The sequence below is a fragment of the Osmerus mordax genome, chromosome 12 (assembly GCF_038355195.1).
Source record: "Osmerus mordax isolate fOsmMor3 chromosome 12, fOsmMor3.pri, whole genome shotgun sequence".
Lineage (NCBI taxonomy): Eukaryota > Metazoa > Chordata > Actinopteri > Osmeriformes > Osmeridae > Osmerus > Osmerus mordax.
Window position 1 is genome coordinate 18,135,798 of NC_090061.1, and position 21,558 is coordinate 18,157,355.

Here is a 21,558-nt window from a genome sequence, read left to right on the forward strand (position 1 = left end):
CAAAAAAGAGGGGCTTTTTTTATCTTAGCCTGAAAATTAGCTCGCTAAACCGCTTAGCGAGCTACGACGAATACCCCCCCTCTATTGCTTAATCAAAAAAGGTCTATAGTATACCGTGCGTTGTGCTGAAACAGCTATTATGTGTACATTAGAACATGTGTATAAGGTGCGAGAGGCAGTACATTACTGCCTCTCGTACCTTATTGATTAATTATAATACGGGTGGATGAAATCAAGCATTCTGATTGGTTGAGAGGGAGTTCCGGGGTGTGCATTATTGAGCGATAAAGTACTGTGCGCCTTTTTACATTTACCTTAAAAGGGAAGCGTTCCATATTAGTGCGCACTCAAAAAGTAACTGTACACCTGTTTACAATTAAGCTGAGGAGCGTTCCGTATTGGTGCGTTATCAAAATAACGGTTAGATTGTGCGCGGCCGTTATTCATTTCAAGCTTGACAGTAATCACATCAACAACATGTTTCGTGTTAACTTCGATCTTTTGGGGGGGATGACTTTTGATCAATGGTTTGCCGAAGAGGATGATTCAGGTGGGCGTCATGCTCTTATAGACATTAAACATTCCCTAAACAGACCCTAAACATTCTAAATCATTCAAATGTAGGCACTGGGTATAGGCTATACTATAGTTACGAGTTACTCGATAGAATAAGGGCAAACAGTGTTTCTTTCGTTGCGCAACATTTCAAAGACCTCATTTTCTTTACGTACGACCATAGATATATATAAACACAACATAGATATATATAAACACTAGATTTCTTACGGCGGAGTCTAGAACGTCCGCACATGGCGGCCATCTTGCTACAGTCAACGTCAGAGATGTCGTTATGCCGCATACTTCTATTAAAAAACAAAAAACATAATTATTCATAAGTATGCAGTGGCATACCTGCATCTCTGACGTTGATAACAAACCAAACCGTTTCAAAATCGGTTGAAAATTGAGCAAGTTATGGTCATTTAAAAAGTACATCAACACAATGTTATGGGTGAGCGAGTTGACTGTAGCAAGATGGCCGCCATGTGCGGACGTTCGACTCCGTTGTCCGGCAACGCGGACGAGACATCTAGTGTTTACATATATCTATGCGTACGACGCCAGTGACGTCATGGGGAAGGACGCGTCTGTGAGCATCTATCCCATCAGTCATAGCGGCAATCGGCTATAAAAACGTGCGCGAGGCGTTTACAACTTCTCAATCTGCTGATAACCAGGAGTGAGAAGACACGACAATGTTGAATTATATTATAATATTCAAATCGGCGACACATAAGTGAGTGACTAAAATAATGCGATACATTCTGTATTAACGTTTCCCAAATGAAAGCTTGTGTATGCTAGCAATAACCATGGATCCTTATTGCGTCTTTCTAACAAACTACAGTAGCTAGCTAGTGTGGTAATGGTGGTCACCTTACAAAGGCAATACAGTATCACAATGTAACAGGTCGTTTGTAAGGAATAACTAGCTGGTAGTGGGTCAATTTAAATGTTAAGATTCGCCTTTTGGTGGTTCTAATGTATTCTGTCCGGTTTACTAAACCAGGCGAGTTGAGCCTGCCTGAATCAAGTTTCTCGTGCGACGTTTTGCACGTGGTCCAACTCAACCATGTCTGGATGTAGCTAGTTATCACGCTTTATCTTGTTGCTAACAATAATGCTGAATTTGATTTTGTTTGTCCAGGTCTTACCTTTGTACAGAGCCAGACATGGAAGAGCATATTGGAACATGACACATTTAAGGTAACTTCTCAGACAGGCTAGCTTACCTCCCAGCGGTCAGTCAGCTGTCTTGGCCTTCCGTGCCAAGATCAGTGTTACATTGCTGGTAGATAATTGCCCCACCATCTGGCCTGGTCGGGTGGACACTGTTTTAGTGTCTGCTTGTGCTGGGCTGCGGCAGGGCTGTGCCCCTCTGAGAGTGGACTGTCCCTCTGTACATGGGGGCCGTCCTGGTTTGGGGTCCAACACCAAAACATGGTCTTGTATGAGTATCCCTGATGTGTTGTTGTTGAGTCAGTGGTTTTAATGGTCCATTTTTTTCCCCATGTGAACTTGTGAATTACAATGGCTGTTTTAAGATGTCAACCATACCTTAAGGGTAAGAAACTTTTGTACTTGCAAATTTACGGTCAATGAAATGACGTGTGTGTGCAGTGATGATACTATCAACACATCATTCAGATTTTATGATGATGACACATCGGAACCCTGAGCACAGTACCTTCCTAATCAAATGGGGTGTATTTTCTTGACTCGACTCATCCTCTGTGCTCCATCTTGCAGGAACTGTAGACCCACAGCATACGGTGTCTGGATGAGCTGAGGCTCTGCGTCAGTACAACTCCAAGGTATAATTATAATAATCCTAAAATGTATTTCTGTTCAATTATCCTAAAGTGGTCGGTGGAATGGAGTATTATAAGTACGACCTTTGAACCCAAGTGTGTACTCTCATGGCGGAGGCCTTCTTCCCTCGCTGTGAATTCAAAAGCCTTGGCAGAGAGACTGCAGGACTTTGGCACAGGTTAAAGTAGGCTCAATCTACAATAATCTGACTAGAAGACCTGAGACAAACCTTTTAGTCAGAAGTGCAACACTCCCTCTACCATGTCACTAGATTTACTTTTCTCTTTCCCCAAAGGCAATGCCAACTGGATGTAGGACGGGACACTCAGGCTGTTCAAGTCAGAAGACATGCGCTTCAACGTTTGAAGCTTTTACACTTTGACTTCATGTCGAGTTGAAGCAAAAGTACCCAATAATCGTTGAGCTGATTTGGTATGGCGAGATCTGCTCAATTAAAGGCTACTGCATATTGAGCTGAAATGTCAGCCAGGTTCAAATTCACTTGGTGTGGTTATGCATTGTAACTTGTGAATTCTGCAATAAACAAGTTAACTGCAACAAGTTTATTTTTTTCCAGTGTTGCAATACAAAATGTCACTGGCTGCAATTTAGGTTCTGACTTGTAGTAATGTGTAAAAGGGAGGATCAAACCTGTCATGTCGATATGAAATTGTTACTCTTACACATAGGGGAACTGTTAATTTGTGTGGCTGTGCATATTGAATAGCATTTTTGGACTTTCACATTTGCTGCTAAAACAGCTGGGCTATGCATTCGAGTATGTTAATTCTACATGAGGCGAACATCAGCAAGGACTAGGTGGTCAAAGTGGCCTTGAAACGCCTTGAAACTGAAAGTTTGTCAGGGACTGCAAGGCCTTATGTAGTGTGGTCCAGTCTGCTGAGTCCATTGGCAGGAACCTCCCAGCCCTACTGGACACCTACCACACACAATGCCTCAGGAAAGCAGGCAGGATCCTAAGACTTACCACCCATCCTTCAGTCTCTATATCCCATTGCTTTCTGGCAGGCACTACCATAGCATTCAGTTTTGCACTAGCAGACTACAATAGTTTCTATCCAAGGGTCATCAGGCTTGTAAATGGACATTGACATGGACATCGATACATTTCTCACTGGTCACTTTACATTGATACATTTCTCACTAACCACTTTACACACTGTCACTTTCAGTTCATATTAACTTACCCCACTTGTCTTAGGTTAGTATAAGTCTTGTGTTAGTTAGGTCTATACGGTTAGTATAGGTCATTGTGTATTAGAAGTCTAGTATATTGTATTATATATTGCATACTATTTTGTATATTTAGGTTTATTTGAATTCTATTGTAGCTTATCATATACGTGTCAGGTAGCTGAGCGGTTATGGAATCGGGCTAGTAATCAGAAGGTTGCCGGTTTGATTCTGGCTGTGCAAAATGACGTGTCCTTGGGCAAGGCACTTCACCATACGTACCTTGGGGGAATGTACCTGTACTTACTGCAAGTCGCTCTGGATAAGAGCGTCTGCTAAATGACAATGTAAATGCTGTAATGTATGTTCTTAGTACTTATATGTTATGTTATGCCAGGTTGCTTGCGTTGTCTTGTCCCAAGAATTTCAGTGCCTAGTCTGACCTTGTGGTCTGTGCACCTGACAATAAAAAATCTTGAAACTTGAAACATGAACTAGAGAGGGTACAATTTCTGGGGAAATTGTAGGGTGTGCTTGCTTGCGTCGGTTGCACAGGGGTCCGTTTTTGGATGACATTTTTACAACTGATATTTCTGTATATTTTATATAAAAATGCATACTTATTATTTATAAAGATTACATAGATTTAAAAGGTTTTTTTTGCTGCTCATTTACAACTGAAAATACCAGTGAAGTGTAGAATGAAATAGATGTCTTCTCATTTCCCCTGCAAGAGGCAGCCTCATCGTTGAATCAAAAAGAATACATTTGGCAGACCGGTGTAAAAATTGACATAATCTCTATGACTTAAACGTCCTTTTAAGTTTTTCCCTTCTCATGATATTTTAAGGCATTTAGCCTACTCATATTGCATCCATTCATTAATAAAGAACCCCCTTTTAAGATTATTCTATGACGTTACCGGCAGTAGAAGATGGAATCGCGATTCAAACAGTACCATCTGCTAACTGAAAATATGCCCCCAAAAACGTAAATAAGCTTGACATTTATTTAGTGGAAAATCGCTTTCATAAAAAGCTCACTGGTAGCGATCATTGTCAGTAACAACGCCAAGTGCGATATAGCCCTGTGTGGAGAAGCTGCCCGGTACAGTAGTAGACTACTGCTGTGTTCGTCTTGGTAGCGATTGCGTTGGTTGAATTGGATTTAACGTTCCGTTGTACGGTTTAGGCTGAAATTAATTATTTTCATGAACAGATTGACAACGTTTAGGCTGTGGCAATGAAGTTCAGGTTAGTAGTTAGATAGACTTTTGATTTAAGTAAGGGGAGTGCCGAACATGTTCTGTCGCCGTTTGACTTCCTAAACAGCTGTGTAGTTTAGATGTTTTTGTAGTGTCTCGTGTAAGCTACAGCGTTGCAGTGAGCTACACTGGTTTGAAACCACAGGTAATGGTAATTTCACCAACAAATCGTTTACTAATGTCAGAATAAATCCTACAACGAAAATGTATATGTGAGGAATGTTTATTTTAACGATTGAAAACAGATAACACTACATCATAGACCACTGTAGTATGTGTTGCCAGGGCAACACAGGCTAATGTCATGATGCTAATACTTCAGTGAAATAGTAGACTACTGTTTCCGAAAGTAGATGTACTTCCTTAATAATATCAGCTTATACTGTACATTACACATGACAATTGTGTGTCATATCACAAAGTAAAATGAGTAAATAGTTATCTACCTGGCCTCTTTGCTTGTGGTGTTTCTGCAGCTGCCTTGCAGTAAAGCTATAGTTAGCCTAGCTATCCCCCAGGTTAACAGATGCAAAACGAATGTTCTGCCAAAGGTAGTCACGCGTGTTTTCGTGACGTTAGTGACCTAGTGACGTTAGTAACGTCAGTGACTGTGGCTAGCAAATTAGCCACCGTTAGCTTCACTTTTCGCCACAAAAACTTAACTGAAGCCCAAACCATGCAACGGAACGTAAATTCCAATAGAAGCAACTCAATCGCTACCAAGACGAAACGTTTGACATCTACGTTGTCTATGTAGGCCAAATATTTACTGAGTTTTAGGGGGGCAAAAAGAATAAAAAGAATAATAATAAAAATAATAATATATATGTGAGAGAACAAAGGTTGTGCTCTCGCCGAAGGCTTGAGCACACCCAATGAACCACAACAGTGTCTAATAAGGGTATCCGTAGACGGACTCTGACCACAAGGGGGCGCTATTATGCTGCACCTGCATATGATCACCGTCTCAGGCTGGTCCTGGATTGGCCAGAGGTTGCCAGCTGTGTCACAGTGAGCGCTGTGCCGCTGTTCCTTGTGGAGAGCCGAGAGATGCAGAACAGCACGGGAAGGATGAGGAGAAGCAAGAAGCCGCAGCACTTTTTTTTTCAGAAAGGACTGATCCCTTAACCTTTTCACCATTTTTGACCCTGCACTATTAAATGTCGCACATTCGAACGTCAAATGTGTGAAGTATTCATATTCGGTTCATTGTGCAGTAAAGTAGATTTCAACGCCAGTAAAACTTTGTTTGGTATTAATTCACAACATTACTTTGGCTGGAGAAAAAATGTAAGTATCCAACTTATAGGCATGCATTGAATTCGGTCAGTTCGAAGAATTTAAATGTAATTTGGTAAATTTTATAAACTGTTTTGGCTAATATGAAGGACTGAATTCTCGTTTCTCGACAGACTTTCAACTTTGCGAAAGATGATCTGGATGGACGCGTGTGTGTCTCTGTGCGCTGTTCTGCTCACTCTGCTCTCGTCGTGTGAGGCTAAAGGTAAGAATAACTCCTCAAAAGTGGCCCCGAGAAAATTAAAGAAGTGGTATGCTGTCCATATGTGTAATTTGTCCAAACGAGTTTCCTCTGAGCCATATGCAGCTTATTATAGCCTATGTTTGAATTCAAGTATGCTAATAAAAATGAGCATGGATATAGATCAGCTGAATATTAATCGATACTTTTTTTATGGACATTTTGAGCATCTTTTCAAGAAACGTCTAACCAATAATGAAAATGCATTTTTCACAACAAATTATTTATTCACTGCCGTTTCTGTTCTGTCAATGTTTCTGTTGGAGTAAACTCAGCTGAGGCACCGGCTACTCTCGCATGTTTAATCCTGAGGAATTTATCAAACAATTCAGTGAACTCCTTTTGGCTTCTGTCTTCACTCTGATGTGAAGTCAGAGCAAGCAGGGAGAGACACAATCCATGTAGTGGCAGAGTGTTTAATAGGAAACTGTGCTGAAGGGTGCCCTGCTGACTGACATACCACACATGGGCCTGGAGGACTGGGGCTGAGGCCAGGGCTGGAGGACTGGGGCTGAGGCCAGGGCTGGAGGACTGGGGCTGAGGCCAGGGCTGGAGGACTGGGGCTGAGGCCAGGGCTGGAGGACTGGGGCTGAGGCCAGGGCTGGAGGACTGGGGCTAAGGCTCGAGCTGAGGCTGGGGCTGGACGGTTGAGTTAGTAGTTAGGGTAGTTACCCTTTAGATAGGGTATAGAGGTTGGAGGACTGAGGCTGTATCTAGGGCAGGGGCTGGAGGTTCTGAGGCTTTAGCTAGGGTAGGGGCTGGATGTGAGGCTGTGGCTAGGGTAGGGGCTGGATGTGAGGCTGTGGCTGGGGTATAGAGGCTGGAGGGCTGGGATCTACAAGCTTGGTAAGAACAGAGGTGTGTAAGTTAGCGTTTCAAGCAAAGTAGAAAGGTTGTGAAGTTAAATCAGAGGAAACCAAGACCTCTTCAGATCAGGTGGAGTCATACAGGAGGGGGAAAGGCCTGTCTTTCTTTCTTGTCTAGAGGGAGTGGTGTGTGCGGTCTGTGTGTGTGTTTGTATTGATTTGTCGTTGATGTATAATGTAGATTCTCTAGTATGGTAATTATTCCACAAAGTTCCCCCTGAGTAAGAATGTGCAAATAGCTTCTAAATAGGATTATTAGTTAAATGTGCAGCCATGTGGACTAGTGTTGGTACCTGCAGTATACCTATGTGTGTGTTTGTGTGGGACCCAGACCTCAGGTACCCAGGAAGGCCACAGCAGCCTTTATGGGGCGTAGAGGTCGCACTGACCCTTGCGGTCATCAGCCTATTGTTCTCTCTGTTTACTCGACCATTAAGTGTGCTCATGCATTCTGTGTGTGTGGGTTGTGGGGGGGGGGGGTCTCCTGGACTCCTGCTTGGCATCATTAAGCAGCTAATGGTTGATAGTGGTGGACTGTGGTGGATAAGTGATGGATACAGTAAGTGGTAGACAACTGGTTAATACCTGACTGATAACAGCTTGATAGTGTATCTGGTGGTGCCGGCCAGCTACTTTGTGTGTGTCCCTCGAAGCCTGCTAGCTGTTCTGATGCAGAGTCGCTCAAGCTGTGTACCTGTGTGTGTTCCTCTGTGTGTGTGTAACCCACAGCTAGTCTAACAAGTACTCTAAAATCCTAATCTGGAAAACAGACCTATTATGGGATGCGAACCTGACGTTTGCTCTGGCAACAGTCTTTGTAGCCCATCAATCAGTGTTATCTCATCATATTCTTAGTCAGCATGCAAAGAGGCTGTTGCCAAACCCCTCAGACTCTCACTGCTCTCTCTCTCTCTCTCTCTCTCTCTCTCTCTCTCTCTCTCTCTCTCTCTCTCTCTCTCTCTCTCTCTCTCTCTCTCTCTCTCTCACCTCCATGCTCTTTAAACTCTGCTGGAAGAAGAAAAACCTCCTCATTATTGTTGTTTTGAAGTGGTTCCCAGCCGCGTGGCGGTCTCTGTAGCAGGGATGTGGGTTAGCATGGCGCTGTGTGTGTGTGAGCAGAGGAGAGGCAGCTGGAGATAAACAAGGCTAGCTAATGAGCCTGTTGTTTTGGTCTGGGCCTCAGCCCTGGGGTGCTTAAGAACCGGTGGTCTTTATAGAACCACAAGAGAAAGAGAATATTCTAGCCCTGGTCTAGGACATACCACACAGGAGAGAGAATGTTGTAGCCCTGGTCTACAAAAGGCAAACGGAACATAATTAACATTTCCAAACATTCTACCATACTCCAGTTTATGGTGTACACATGTGTTTATATGTGTGCATGTGTGCGTTTTTGTATTGGGCCCTATTCTTACCTGGGAGCGCAGTGTATGCACAGGTGTGAGAGGGGCAGTACAAGAGTGAAAGAGAGGTTGGGAGATCCTGTCATCCCTCCATCCCTCTCTCCATTGTTCTCTCCATTCCTGTGGACTTAGCGTGCCGGGGCTGTGTGCTCACACAAGACCAGGCTGTATATCTGTGTATGTGTGCATGTGTGTGTGGGGGCGCATGTGTGTGCACGTGTGTGTGTGTGGAGCTGCTCCCCATGTCAGGTCTTTGTGCTACAGATGGGATTATAGGTTCTTTAACTACAGGGATTACAAGATCCTTTCTCCTCCCCTCCCTCCCCCTCACCCTGGTCTTTAGCCTGTCACACTGAGTCAGAGGTCTGAACACAGCCTGCGTGAGAGAAGGAGAGGACAGGACGGGGTGGAGGAGATGAGTGGGGTGGGGAGGTGAAGAAGGGGAGGATGGGATGGGGGGGAAAGAGAGGAGTGAAGGAGAGTGCAGTCCTGAGGCATGGAATAAGGGAAGAAGAGGTGGAGGAGAGGAGGGTTGGAGCTAGTGGAGAGTAAGGAGAAGGTGGAGGAGAGGGAGGAGGAGGTGAAGGAGAGGTATAGGGGAGAGAGGAGGAGGTGGAGGAGAGGTATAGGGGAGAGAGGAGGAGGTGGAGGAGAGGAGTGGTGTAGAGGGAGGAGGAGAGGGAGGAGGAACAGAGGGACATATGAGGGTGGAGGTGGCTAGTTGAGTCCTGTGGTTTTCACAGAACAGCAGCATTCATGATGGGTAGACCCTGTTGGCACAGCGGGAGAAGGGAAGGAAGGATGGAAGGATGGGAGGGCCTCCTGATCTTTATCTCTCCTCTGCTCTCCCAGAGGAGGACCAGGTATTGTCTATCTTTGGAAGATTCATAGAGGGGTGCAGGGGCGTAGCCAGGACATTATTTCTGGGGGGGCCAGCTCTGGACAGTCTTTTATTTGGGGTGGCACTTGATTGTCAAAAACTATTTTAAAACTCACACACTGCATCACTCAGAGCAGCACTTTTCCAGTACGGTATCCAGTGGTTAGCTGCTAGTCTCCATTGAAGTACTGTGAGAATGCAGGTACGTTGGTTTGTGTCTTGCGCTGTTGATGGGGGCGTGGCCCAACATGTTGCGAATATGGGGCTTGTAGCATAAGTGACAAATGCCAGTATAAGACGACTTTATAAAAAAATACAAATGCATTTATTTCAGCTTTATACCGTTTCTGTCCAGGAAGGTTTAAAAAAAAAAAAAAGGCAGGGTGGCCATTCTCTGACCAATGGTGGCCCCCCCTGGCCACCACGTGGCTCCGCCCCTGGAGGGGTGAGTTCTGCTGCATAGTGCATAGGAGAGAGGTCAAGACATGGTTCACCTACTGCTGAGTGGAGAAGCCGCCACACACACAAACATATCCACTCACCTACACACACACACACACACACACATATTTACTGGGGTGAATCAGAGGTAATCAGAGGTAAACAGGGGCTGTAAACCTAGCTATGTTTGCCAGGGCCTCATATCTTCTTTATATCACACACACACTCAAAACACACCCACACACAGGTTCTAATCTTGGCCGTGATAAGGAGCTGAATTCCTGTGCCTGGTGTGTTTGGTCTGATGCTCCTATCTCTCTAGACAAACATGCTGCTACAATAGAACTGTTCTGCCTCAGCCCTCTCCCTGTCAGGACCAGGATAGGACCAGCTCAGGGCCAGTAGATCTCCTCCTCTCAGGACCAGGATAGGACCAGCTCAGGACCAGTAGATCTCCTCCTCTCAGGACCAGGATAGGACCAGCTCAGGACCAGTAGGTCTCCTCCTCTCAGGACCAGGATAGGACCAGCTCAGGGCCAGTAGATCTGTCCTTTGTCAGGACCAGGATAGGACCAACTCAGGACCAGTAAATCTTCTCCTCTCGGGACCAAGATAGGACCAGCTCAGGGCCAATAGATCTCTCGTCTGTCAGGACCAGTTCAAGGCTGGAAGATCTCTTAGCCTTGTTCCCCTCTTCTCTTCCCCCTCACACAGACTCTTTTGGTTCATTGATAAGAATCTCTCGTTCTTACTTTCTCTTTATCAACATCTCTCTATACCATATACAACTGAAAAAAAAGACCACTGCACATTTTCTTTCCTTTTTTCAAAAGTTGAGAAGGACAATTTTATTTTCAGAAGGGTAAAATTCTTAATCTTCTCTTATTTTTTCCCAGAGCTGTATATACTGTATACATACTATACTTTTTTTTCTTTTTCATCGTCTATATCTCTATATAGATACTGTATATATACTATATACAGTATATATATATATATTATGATCTTAACATTTTTCTTACACACATGTATATGCCACTTCCTGTGCTGTTAAAAGTTGAAGCTGTGTTGTGGTGTGCTGTTTGAAGCTCTTTGTTCCTCTGCCGGATTCTAGGCTCAAACTCCCACACACTCACACACACACACACACACACACACACTCAAATGCAGATGTCTGTAGCATTGAGATTGAAATTAATATCAGACTTGCCTGTCTTTCTTTTCATTTGTCTTTTAGTTGGTAACTTTTATCTAGCTTGGTTAAAGCACAAATACACAAACACACATTCACTCACTCACACACACACACACACACACACGCACGCACAAACACACACATTCACACAGATGATGTATAAAGGGAGTAGCAGCTCACTCCTGTCAACTCTACACACTCCTGCCTGTTACTTTAGAGCATTTGTCTGTTATGTGTCTCAGAACAGTGTGTGTGCTTGTGTGTGTGTGTGTGTGCGTGCTTGTGTGTGTGTATGTGCGTGCTTGGGTGTGTGTATGTGCGTGCTTGGGTGTGTGTATGTGCGTGCTTGTGTGTGTGTATGTGCGTGCTTGGGTGTGTTTGCGTGTGTGCGTGTGTCAGTTCAGATTGGGGGGTTCTCTGGCTGGCGCCTCATCTGCCAACAGATCCAGTCAGGCCTACCGACTGGTGGTGGACCCAACCCTCCTCAACCCCCCTCCCTTCACCCCCCCACCCCCCCTTCCCCTCCCTGTCGGCACCCTCATACCCGTGACCCTTGTCCCCTCCTCACTCCCCTCTCCAAGCCACTTTAAATCTTCTGCCGTCACAACCAGACACCTCTGTGACAGAAGGAACCTCTCTCCTCTCCTATTCCGGAGGACCAGGTCTCCTCTGTCTACCTGGAATTCTATTCATGGAGCAGTAAAATGTCTGGTCCTCACTTGGAGCACAGAACCATCTCAGTCTAACTCTGAGGAATGTTCTGTAACTGTACGCCTGCACCGAAAACAAGCTCCACTTCTCTGCTCCACTTTACTCTCTCTTTCTCTATCTCTCTCCCTCCTTTGGCACTTTCCTGGAAGTCTACCAGATGCTCCAGGTGAAAACAGTTCTTTGACTTACACACTTACACACACAAACCTTTAGCCAGGCAGAGAAACAGACATTTTAGGTTGAGTTTAGTGTTTCTGTGTCCATAAAGTTGGCTGTTCTCCCACCTGTTGCTGTTAACGCCACAGGATGTGACAGTACCAGGCATGAATGAGGGGTGCTGTCCAACACACACACACTCCCAGACACACACACTTGCACTGTATCCACTCACACAGGCATGCACACGCATAAACTCATACATACGCACACACCATACTCACAGACATGAGCACACACACTCTCACACACACACACACACACACACACCAGCGGTGCGCAGGGCCAGAGGAAGTGGAAAGCAGCTCTCGTGGGAGCTCTACTGCTGAGCGGACAGGATGAAAAGAACTCTGTGCACGCAATGAGCAGGCAGAAAAAAAACCCTGACAGGAATAACAAGACATTCCCCTCGAATAACTGAGCACAACCCCCTTGGTCTCCATCTCAATATGCCTCCCTCCCTCTCTTCCTCACTCTCCATCTCTCTCCCCCCACCCCCCTTCCCCCTCCTCTATCACTATGTCATTCTGCGCTCTTCTCCAATTGGTGGAACCTCTCTTGTGAGGACCTCCCCCCCACCCCAAGTTCTGTGTCGCTCCTTGTTGCATGACAATCATTTTAAGACAGTTACAGCTAACCAACAACAGCAACAAGTCTCTCAATAAGAGTCATTGTGATCCTGGAAGAAACTAACATCAGGTCCAGCCAAACATTCCTAAGTACCGTTGTACTCCCGGAACAAGTGCGTCTTGAGCCTTTTCTTGAAGGTGGGGAGACAGTCAGTGTCTCTGATGGAGGTGGGGAGTTGATTCCACCATTGGGTGGCCAGACAGGAGAAGAGCTTGTGTTGGGACCGGGCGATCTATCTAATATAATGTTTCCCTCATCTGTCTGTCTGTCTGTGTCTTTCTCTGTGTGTGTATTTCTCTGTGCTTGTGTGTTTGTGTGTCCAGGCCCACCCTGGGTGAGCCGGCCGGTGGAGGAACGTCAGACGGCCTGGGTGGGCCGCAGCGTCCGGCTGGCGTGTCCCGTGGAGGGAGACCCCCCGCCCCTGGTGCTTTGGGTGAAGGACGGCCGCAACGTCAACCCTGGCTGGAGCCGCTACCGTGTGCTGGAGCGGGGGCTGAGGATCCGGGAGGTGGAGGAGGGGGACGCTGGCAGCTTCGTCTGCAGGGTCACCAACGGGTTTGGCAGCGTGGCTGTTAACTACACGCTCGTCGTCCTAGGTGGGAATCTGCTGAACACACACGGTTAGACACACATGCGCACGCAAAGGCGAACACACTCGTTGTAGGTGACGATCTGTACACACACACAAAAACACTCGTCATTGTGGGAGGGGATCTGCACAACACGGGCACACACACAAAGACGAACACAAGTTCGTAAACGTACCCTCTCCACATAAACATACAAAGACCCGCACAAACATACACGCCTCATGCACACGCAAAAACGGTCACACAAACACGGCAACATTATAGGAACATGGTTTCATTCAGCCAGCCTACAGTGAGCGGGTTCAGCCGTTGTGGAAGTGTAACATTGGAGCCGTAGCGACGACTGTTGCTGACTTGTTGGTACTGAGAGGACACTGCAGAGGTTACACACACCCTGAGAACAAAGGGCTGCTTCTTTACCTGCTGACACACACACACACCACGCATGTTTATCAGGTCTGTAACACTATACACTGCTACTTACTTTACAAGCACAGCAGGGCAGATGCCCACACTTGTACACAGACCAAAACACACACACACACACTTACAAAATATCTTCATTTGTGTGAAGAAGGGGAGCAAATGTATTTATTTTTTTGGTGATGGAGGGCCGCTGTGGAGTTTGAGGGGGGGTTGGGAGGAAGGGAGGGAGGGTGGGGTTATTATGTTGAGGTGAGGTAACGGGGTAAGGGGGGGGTTATGAGGTTGTTGTTCCTGGTCGATGGGGGCAGCAGGGCACCAGGGGGGAGTCTCTGAGTGGGGGGTACTTTATTGGTGACTGAAGAGACTAAACTGTGGAAAGGAGTGTGTGTGTTATTGTGCGTGTGTGTGTGTATGTCAGGGGTAGTGAGGATTGAGAGCAGCCGGCAGTCTTCCTGTTAGGTCCCAGAGAGGATTGTGGGACAGTTGAGTTACAACGCCTGCCTTGGTCTGGTCCCTGTAGAACTGACCTGCTGACCGCTCACTGGGTCATTAACTCTTCATGTGTGTGTGTGTGCATGTGTGTTACATGAATGGTATTGCGCGTGTGTGAGCTTGTGTGTGTGTGGGTCTGTGTATGTCTGTGTGTGTGTACGTGTTTGTCTATGTGTGTATGTCTATGTGTGTATGTCTGTGTGTGTGTGTGTGAGGCCAGGGGAACTCCAGCCAGGCTGGGGTGTTCTCCAGCATCCAGGGAGGTAGTGCACCAGGAGACATGTGATCTCTCCTGACAGACCTAAACCTGGCACAGCCTGCCTCACAACATGCATGGGCACAGAGGAGGAGGGAGGAGAAGGAGAGAGGTGGAGGGGAGAGGAGGGGAGAGGTGGTTGGGAAGAGGAGGAGAGAGGAGGAGGGGAGAGGTGAACCTCAAGTTTCTGGTTGAATGTGTGTGTGTGTGTGTGACTGCGTGTCGTGGTGTAACAGGAGCTGCTGTGATGTAGCTAGCAGCATGTCTGTCCCTGCTCTCTGTCTTCTACCCCAGACCCCTCCACGCTCAGGTGCTCTCACCTGACAGGCAGGCCTGACGACATCACACAAATATGAAACCTGCTTACACAAACACACACACTCACACATCTCCCTGCTGATAGGAGATCCTTTGTGTACTCAAGCTCTCATCAGCCGTGCCACACAGCTAGACAGACATCATGACATCATGTCAAATTGCGTGTAATCGTTTCTGATGGTGAGCGAGGAAGTGAGGTTGTGGGGATCTCCAAGTCTGTTCCTGGAGAGCTACAGTGCAGTCCTGTATACGTTTCCCACCCTAAACCTAACCCTATTCTGATTAATCTTAAAAACAAAATAGGTAATGGAACCAGGTGCTCGGTTAGGGATGAAACTAGACTGTCCTGCTTGTTTACTGCTGCTGTGAGGAGACTTGAGTAAATGTTGACTGAGTCCCACCTCACACACCCTGCGCCTGTAGTATTATCAGCTACTGTACCTCCGCACTGACCTGTCTGCTGGCCTGGCTGCGTCTGCCAGTAGGTGTCTGTCGGTTTGTTTGTCTGTTGGTCTATTTGTCTGTATGTCTGTCTGGGGAAAACGTTGGATTTACTTGAAACATGGTCAAGTTGTTCCACGCATTTGTGTTTGGTAATGAATTGAAAATACAGGTGAATCCAACATTACATTTTTTCCAATGTGTGTCTCTGTATGACTGTGTGTCTCTGTCATCTGAAGTGTCTGTCTATCTCTATGCCTGTCTGTCTGTCTTTCTGTCTGTCCCACCCACAGTCCTGGTCTCAGTTGTCCCTCTGGTCCCTGTGGTGGAGAAGACTGTGGCTTTTGGTCAGACAGCAGTCTGCTCTGGTCTGTCCTCACAGAGGGCCTTCTGGTGCAGGAGGTTTTATGACGGGCCTGCTAGTGCAGCTCCACCTCTGGGACCCTTTGTTCTTTGTTTGCAGGCAGAGGTACATGTGTTGCAGTTTAGCCCATGTCTCCCTCACCTAAATGGATAATTGTATCAAAATTACCCTGGCAGGCCAGCTCCAGACCGCTCAGAGTGTCTAGGGGGGGTCTGTGTGTGTGTGTAGATGTGAGACAGGTTTTGGCGAGCGTGTGTGTGTGCGCGTGAGTGTGTCGTCAGGCTAGCGGGGAGTGCTGTGACCACAGTAGGGTATTTCAGAAGTGCAGGCGTGTTCCGGGTTGTTCCATTCCAGGGGAGAAGGGGGTTATTTTCCATCAAGTCACAACCCCAGTGTTAATGAATGACTGCAGGACCCACACACACACACACACACTCACACACACCACTCCCTCTTCATTAGTTTCATGCTCAGATGACTGCAGTAGTGACATGGAGACCCAAACCAAGACCAGACCCCTGTCTGTCTGTAGTCTGGCTGTCTGGCTGTCGGAAAGAGTCAAAGTGAGCACCTTAAGTTCCTGGTTAGTGAAGAGGAACTGTTCACAGCCTACCAGCTACCAGGGAGGGGTTAACGTGAGGTCACTTCCTGCAGCGTGGCGGTGGTTAGCACAAAGAACAGCGGTGAGACTAATTAGGCAGTCTTTAATTAGCTCCCTCCCTGCCTGACTACCATGGTTTCACAAAGCCCTTTCAGGCAGACACACACATTCCCTTGCTACTGTAATGGATTTAAGTATGAAACCAATGCCAGTCAGTGTAGATTGTGTGTTTGTCTTTTAAGGTGAAAGTTCATTGAACATTGAAAATTCAGTAGTACTGTACACCTTCTCTCCACAAGTTAGCTTTTTTAGATCAAAGTCAAAAATACCTCTCTCTCTTCCTTTTTTGATGTTTTTTTACTTCAGTCATTGCTGTGGGGGTCACTGAAACCGGGTCTTTTCCCCAAAAAGGTCTTCATTCACCCACACACCCACTCTCTCTCTCTCTTTCACACACACACACTCTCAGGACCATGTATGTGTGTGTCCCAGGTATGAATGGAGAATGAAGCTGTTTGATCACAGCTCCTTTTAAGTTCCTCCTCAGAAGGAAAAACTAACATGTGGCCTTATAAACACAGGCTAGCCCGGTCTCCCCAGGACCAGACCCGCCGTCTCCACTCCTGTGCCCCTCTGCGTGTGTGTATGTGTGTGTGAAGATGAGGAAAAGTCTCCAATCCACCATATTAAAACTCTGCTAGCATCACTTTTTCTCTCCTTACTTCCACACACACACACACACACACACACACACAGACAGCTCTGGCTGAGTGTGTTTTCCTTCCTTCATCACATCCTGTGCTGGCAGTGACAGCTGCGTAGAGTTTGTGTTTGGACTGGCCAATGTTTCTCATCTGTTCATTAGACCGTCCACGGTTCAACTCTCTCTGGCCTCCGACCTGCTCTCAGTCCTGTCCAACACCCCAAGCATCCCTGCCATGGAGAGAGACTGTGTGTGTGCCCAGTCAGCAGGGCTAGAACAGGTACTCTATACATTCCTGTGGGTGGTTCCAGAGAGGCGTGTCTAGCAGCCCCCCCCCCCTCACCCCCCATTGGCCAGTGAAGTAGAGCTGAGGGTTGTTAATTGGCTTCCTGGTCAGGGTTAAGTCAACAGGCCTTCCTGGTGGAGGCAGCAGGGGAACCTGGGATAGGAAACAATGCTGCTCTGTTAGCATAGCTTGCCTCACCCCTGTCTCACCCCTGCCTCCAGTCTCTCACCCCTGCGTCCCTGCCTGCAGTCCCTCACTCCTGCCTTACTGCCTCAAGTCCCTCACTCCTGCCTCACTGCCTCAAGTCCCTCACTCCTGCCTCCCCCGCCTCCAGCCCCTCACTACTACCTCACCAATGTGTTGATCACCTTCACCCCCCCTGCCTCAGTTAACCTTACTCTTCTCCTCCCTAACGCCCTCCTCTGCCCTCCTGCCTGCCCCATCCTAATTCTGTCTCCACTTCCGTGCCTCTGCCTCTGACGGCTGCTAGGAGAACAGGCCACCTTCTCTATAACTGACAGACACAGAGGAGGTTACACACAGTTCTTCAACACTCGGCCATTCTTTGTCTGTTAGCCCTGCTGGAGGCCACAGCTACATCAACATGTCAAGACTCCAGCATAGATCCCTCAACATCACCAGTCATCCTTCCAAAGCTGGATGAGCAACACACACGTGTTTTTACAATTCCTCTGTGTGTGTGTGTGTGTGTGTGTGTGTGTGTGTGTGTGTGTGTGTGTGTGTGTGTGTGTGTGTTCAGATGATACAGTAGTGGTGAGCCAGACCAGTGTTCCTTCTGTGGCAGCAGAACCCAGTGCTGAACTGATCCAGCCAGACCCTACTGGAGAACCTTGGGGTGAGACAACACACACACTAACACACACACTCACACCCACACACACAAATTCTCACACACTAACACGCACACTCACACACATACACACAAATTCTCACACACTCACACCCTTCTGGTGTACCCTGGGCCAGGAGAAGAGTCTGGGGCTGCTCTCAGGGGGTTTGTCATCCAGATTTCAATATTCTCATGCCATACACCTGACCTCAGTGACCTAATCCCTGTGACATCATCATTGTGTGCCCACCTCCTTCTTCCCTCTCCTAGTCAAGCCCAGATTCAGCCAACCGACCAAAATGCGTCGCCGTGTCCTCTACAAGCCTGTGGGTAGTTCTGTGCGTCTGAAGTGCCAGGCCACAGGGAGCCCCCCTCCCTCCATCACCTGGTGGAAGGACCAGACACCCCTACCCCCCCCTCGCAGGGATGCCCGCCCCCAGTGGACCCTCACCCTGAAGAACCTGCAGCCAGGGGACGGCGGCAGGTACACCTGCCAGGTGACCAACCCTGCCGGCCACATCAACGCCACATACAAGCTGGATGTCATAGGTATGGGAATGGGGGTCAGGTTGGGGGGAACGTGTGGAGAGTAGTTATATACACACCAACTAATGAAAGGATGGTTAGATGTGTAATGATGGTGACGTGGTCGTTATTGTGGGTTAATTGTAGCTCAGATCTTCTCTCTCTTGGTCTCTTATCTTTCTTTTTTGTCTCTCCTGGTCTCTGTCTCTTTTATCTCCCTCTCTTGGTCTCTCTCTCGTTCTCTGTCTCTCTTGGACTTGGGTTTTTAAAAATCTTCCTTCCTTCTTTCTCTCTATCCCTCAGAGCGTTCCCACTGCAAGCCGGTGTTAACGGGGACCCACCCGGTCAACACCACCGTGGAGTTTGGCGGCACCGCCTCCTTCCAGTGCCGGGTCCACAGCGATGTCAAGCCCGTGGTCCAGTGGCTGAAGAGGGTGGACATGGGGGCGGAGGAGCGCTACAACTCCACCCTGGAGGTCGGAGGTCAGCACTTCGTGGTCCTGCCCACGGGGGAGGTGTGGTCTCGGCCCGACGGCTCCTACCTCAACAAGTTGGCCATCGTCAAGGCAACGGAAGAGGACGCGGGGATGTATATTTGTCTGGGCGCCAACACCATGGGTTACAGCTTTCGTAGCGCCTACCTCACCGTGCTGCCGGGTAGGAGTGAGCGTGTGTGTTTGCCTGCATCCATGTATGTGTTCTCTACCCTCACTGACCTCTCTTTTCTTGTGTGTGTGTGTGTGTTCAGATCCCCAGGTGGAGAACACAGTCACCCCGCCCCACCTGAGCTCCGGCCTGCCCTGGCCTCTCATCGTCGGCATCCCGGCTGCTGCCCTCCTCATGATGGGCACCATCGTCCTCTGGCTGTGCCACAGCCGCCGGCGCCACAGCCGCCGGCGCCACGCAGCACTGCCCCCCCGTGCCCTTGCACACCGAGACCACCACCTACCCCCTTCAGACAAGGATCCCCCCACCCCCGACTGCCCCCCTCACAGACTCCTGGGCCTGAGCCCGGCCACCCTAAGCGCCACCCCCAAGGTCTGCTCTAAGGTGTACACGGACATGCACACACACACGCACACACACTCCCACGCACACATGGAAGGCAAGGTTCACCAGCACTTCCACTACCAGTGCTAATCGCGGACCAGTTAGCGCATACAGACAAACACACACACACACACACACTTACATACACACACACACTCCACCCTTGTGGTCTTGTCCCTAAGCCACTGCTGCTACTCACACCCATCAATGGACTACAAGCAAGGGACGATGAGCCACACAGATGGAACCCCAAAGATATGAACTACATCCTCCATGGTGCATTTGCTGAATAACAGCAACCTTCCTGCTGTACACTTCCTGCTTCCAGTCAGATTTAGGAATTGAATTCCAATTTACGTTTCAATTAATGTAAATTACACACCCTAATATGGACTGGAGCTGACCCAGTGCTGGAATGTGCCACCACGTTAGCCTCCACGAAACAAAATTGTACATAAGTGAGTTAGCCTCTGTGTGTTCAAAATGTCAACTGTCACCAATAAACCAAGGTGAACTCGCCAGAATGTTTAAGTGTTAAGTGTAGCTAGCTTTTGACTGTTAGCTGCTACGCTAGCTGTGGTGTTGTCTGTAAGAGGATGTTACGGTGTGAGACTCCAAGAGTAGAGCACAACTCATCAGGGAAAATGGTTGGATAGACAAATGGATAATAATGTTAAAAAGGGCTTTTTCTATTTTTGTATTCAGCTATTGTATAATATTAACAATGATATGTATCCAACTGTGCCTGAGAACTACAGTATTACCATGTTACTCACTGTGTGTGTGTGTGTGTGTGTGTCAGAACTGCAGAGGTCTCTCTTGGCACTGGGTGGCTGTATTATTCTAATTTCTTGTCAGGTATATTTTTATATAAATCTAGAAAGGACGTGCATTTTATTCATTGTCATTTTTATAGCTCACCAAAAAAGATATTTTAGTGATCTGTAGATGTGTCTGAAAACAAGCAACGGAGCAATAAGGAACAGAAATATTAATTGTATTGGTAACATCTGGCCTGGTTGTGTATGCAGATCACCCTTCTGGCCAGTTCTCAAACTCAGTATTTTTTTCTTTCTTGGAAAGCATAGCAAACATTTCAATGAATCTTTTAGCCAGTCCTCCAGGAACAGGAGTGTTTTAGACATGGTCTAAACCAGGTATGGAACCCTAGTTTTCAGCCACACCAACAGTCCCCCCTAATCCTTCTCCTCTGTGAAAGCTTTCATGCTGTAGACCCCCTCTGGTTCTCCTGGCTGTACAGTCATATTTTTGCAATAAAACATCCATTATTGTTCTCTGACTCAATGTGTTTGCCATAAATGTATTTCAATGAAGGAAAAAGTGGGAAAATGTTGTTTCTGCAGTGAGCTAGAGTCAGAGAGGGCAGTGTGGTCTGGCTTGGTGTGTGTGTGTGTCTGTGTGTGTGTGAGTGTGTGCTCGGGCCTTTCCCTGGATAGGCCTCAGAACTCTGTTAGTCTAAGGGCATGAGGAATGCTCTGGGAAAATCAAGCTGTTCTCTCAGCAGCAGGCAGATAAATATTCCCAATAGGATTTGATGGTTATTAATTAGGGGCAGAGTTCCACCGGCCCTGGTCCCAGAGAACACCTTGGCTTCCTCTGAGGTCCCCAGGTGGTTGTAACTGCAAATCACCACTGGCAATGGCATGATTTAAAAGGTGAAAGTTGAAGGCCGGATATTTGTCAATGACACCAAATATGGAAATGTTGTAGCCTACTTTCTTTCTTTTTTTCCTTGATTTTTTATTTTAATAAAATAAAAATAAACCGTTCTGTTTGCACACAGTCAATACGCATTAACTGTATTTTAGGATATACTACATGGATGTTTTTAGGAATGTCTCTTGACTTCGTTGAGGAATGGACTTGTATGGCCATCTAGTGGCATTTTGGCTACATTGACTGTTCGACTGATTGTTTTACTT

The 21,558-nt window shown here is 47.2% G+C and overlaps 1 protein-coding gene, 1 long non-coding RNA gene and 1 other non-coding gene across 3 annotated transcripts; all 3 read left to right on the plus strand.

Annotated features, from left to right (window-relative positions):
• The first annotated feature begins 1,198 nt into the window (after positions 1-1,198).
• On the plus strand, positions 1,199-3,190 carry LOC136954132 (uncharacterized). Its single transcript, XR_010878080.1, has 5 exons — positions 1,199-1,297; positions 1,709-1,767; positions 2,106-2,125; positions 2,311-2,375; positions 2,669-3,190. It is a non-coding gene; the product is annotated as an uncharacterized lncRNA (long non-coding RNA).
• On the plus strand, positions 1,796-1,996 carry LOC136954773 (small nucleolar RNA SNORA74). Its single transcript, XR_010878136.1, has one exon. It is a non-coding gene; the product is annotated as a small nucleolar RNA SNORA74 (small nucleolar RNA).
• Positions 3,191-5,940: 2,750 nt separating the features above from the next.
• Positions 5,941-20,909, plus strand: fgfrl1b (fibroblast growth factor receptor like 1b). The gene is made up of 7 exons (XM_067247603.1): positions 5,941-6,121; positions 6,244-6,335; positions 13,037-13,309; positions 17,951-18,046; positions 18,311-18,589; positions 18,869-19,222; positions 19,314-20,909. Exons 2-7 carry the CDS (start codon positions 6,263-6,265, stop codon positions 19,703-19,705), a joined length of 1,467 nt encoding a protein of 488 aa, XP_067103704.1. The 5' UTR covers positions 5,941-6,121; positions 6,244-6,262; the 3' UTR covers positions 19,706-20,909.
• The last annotated feature ends 649 nt before the right edge of the window (positions 20,910-21,558 follow it).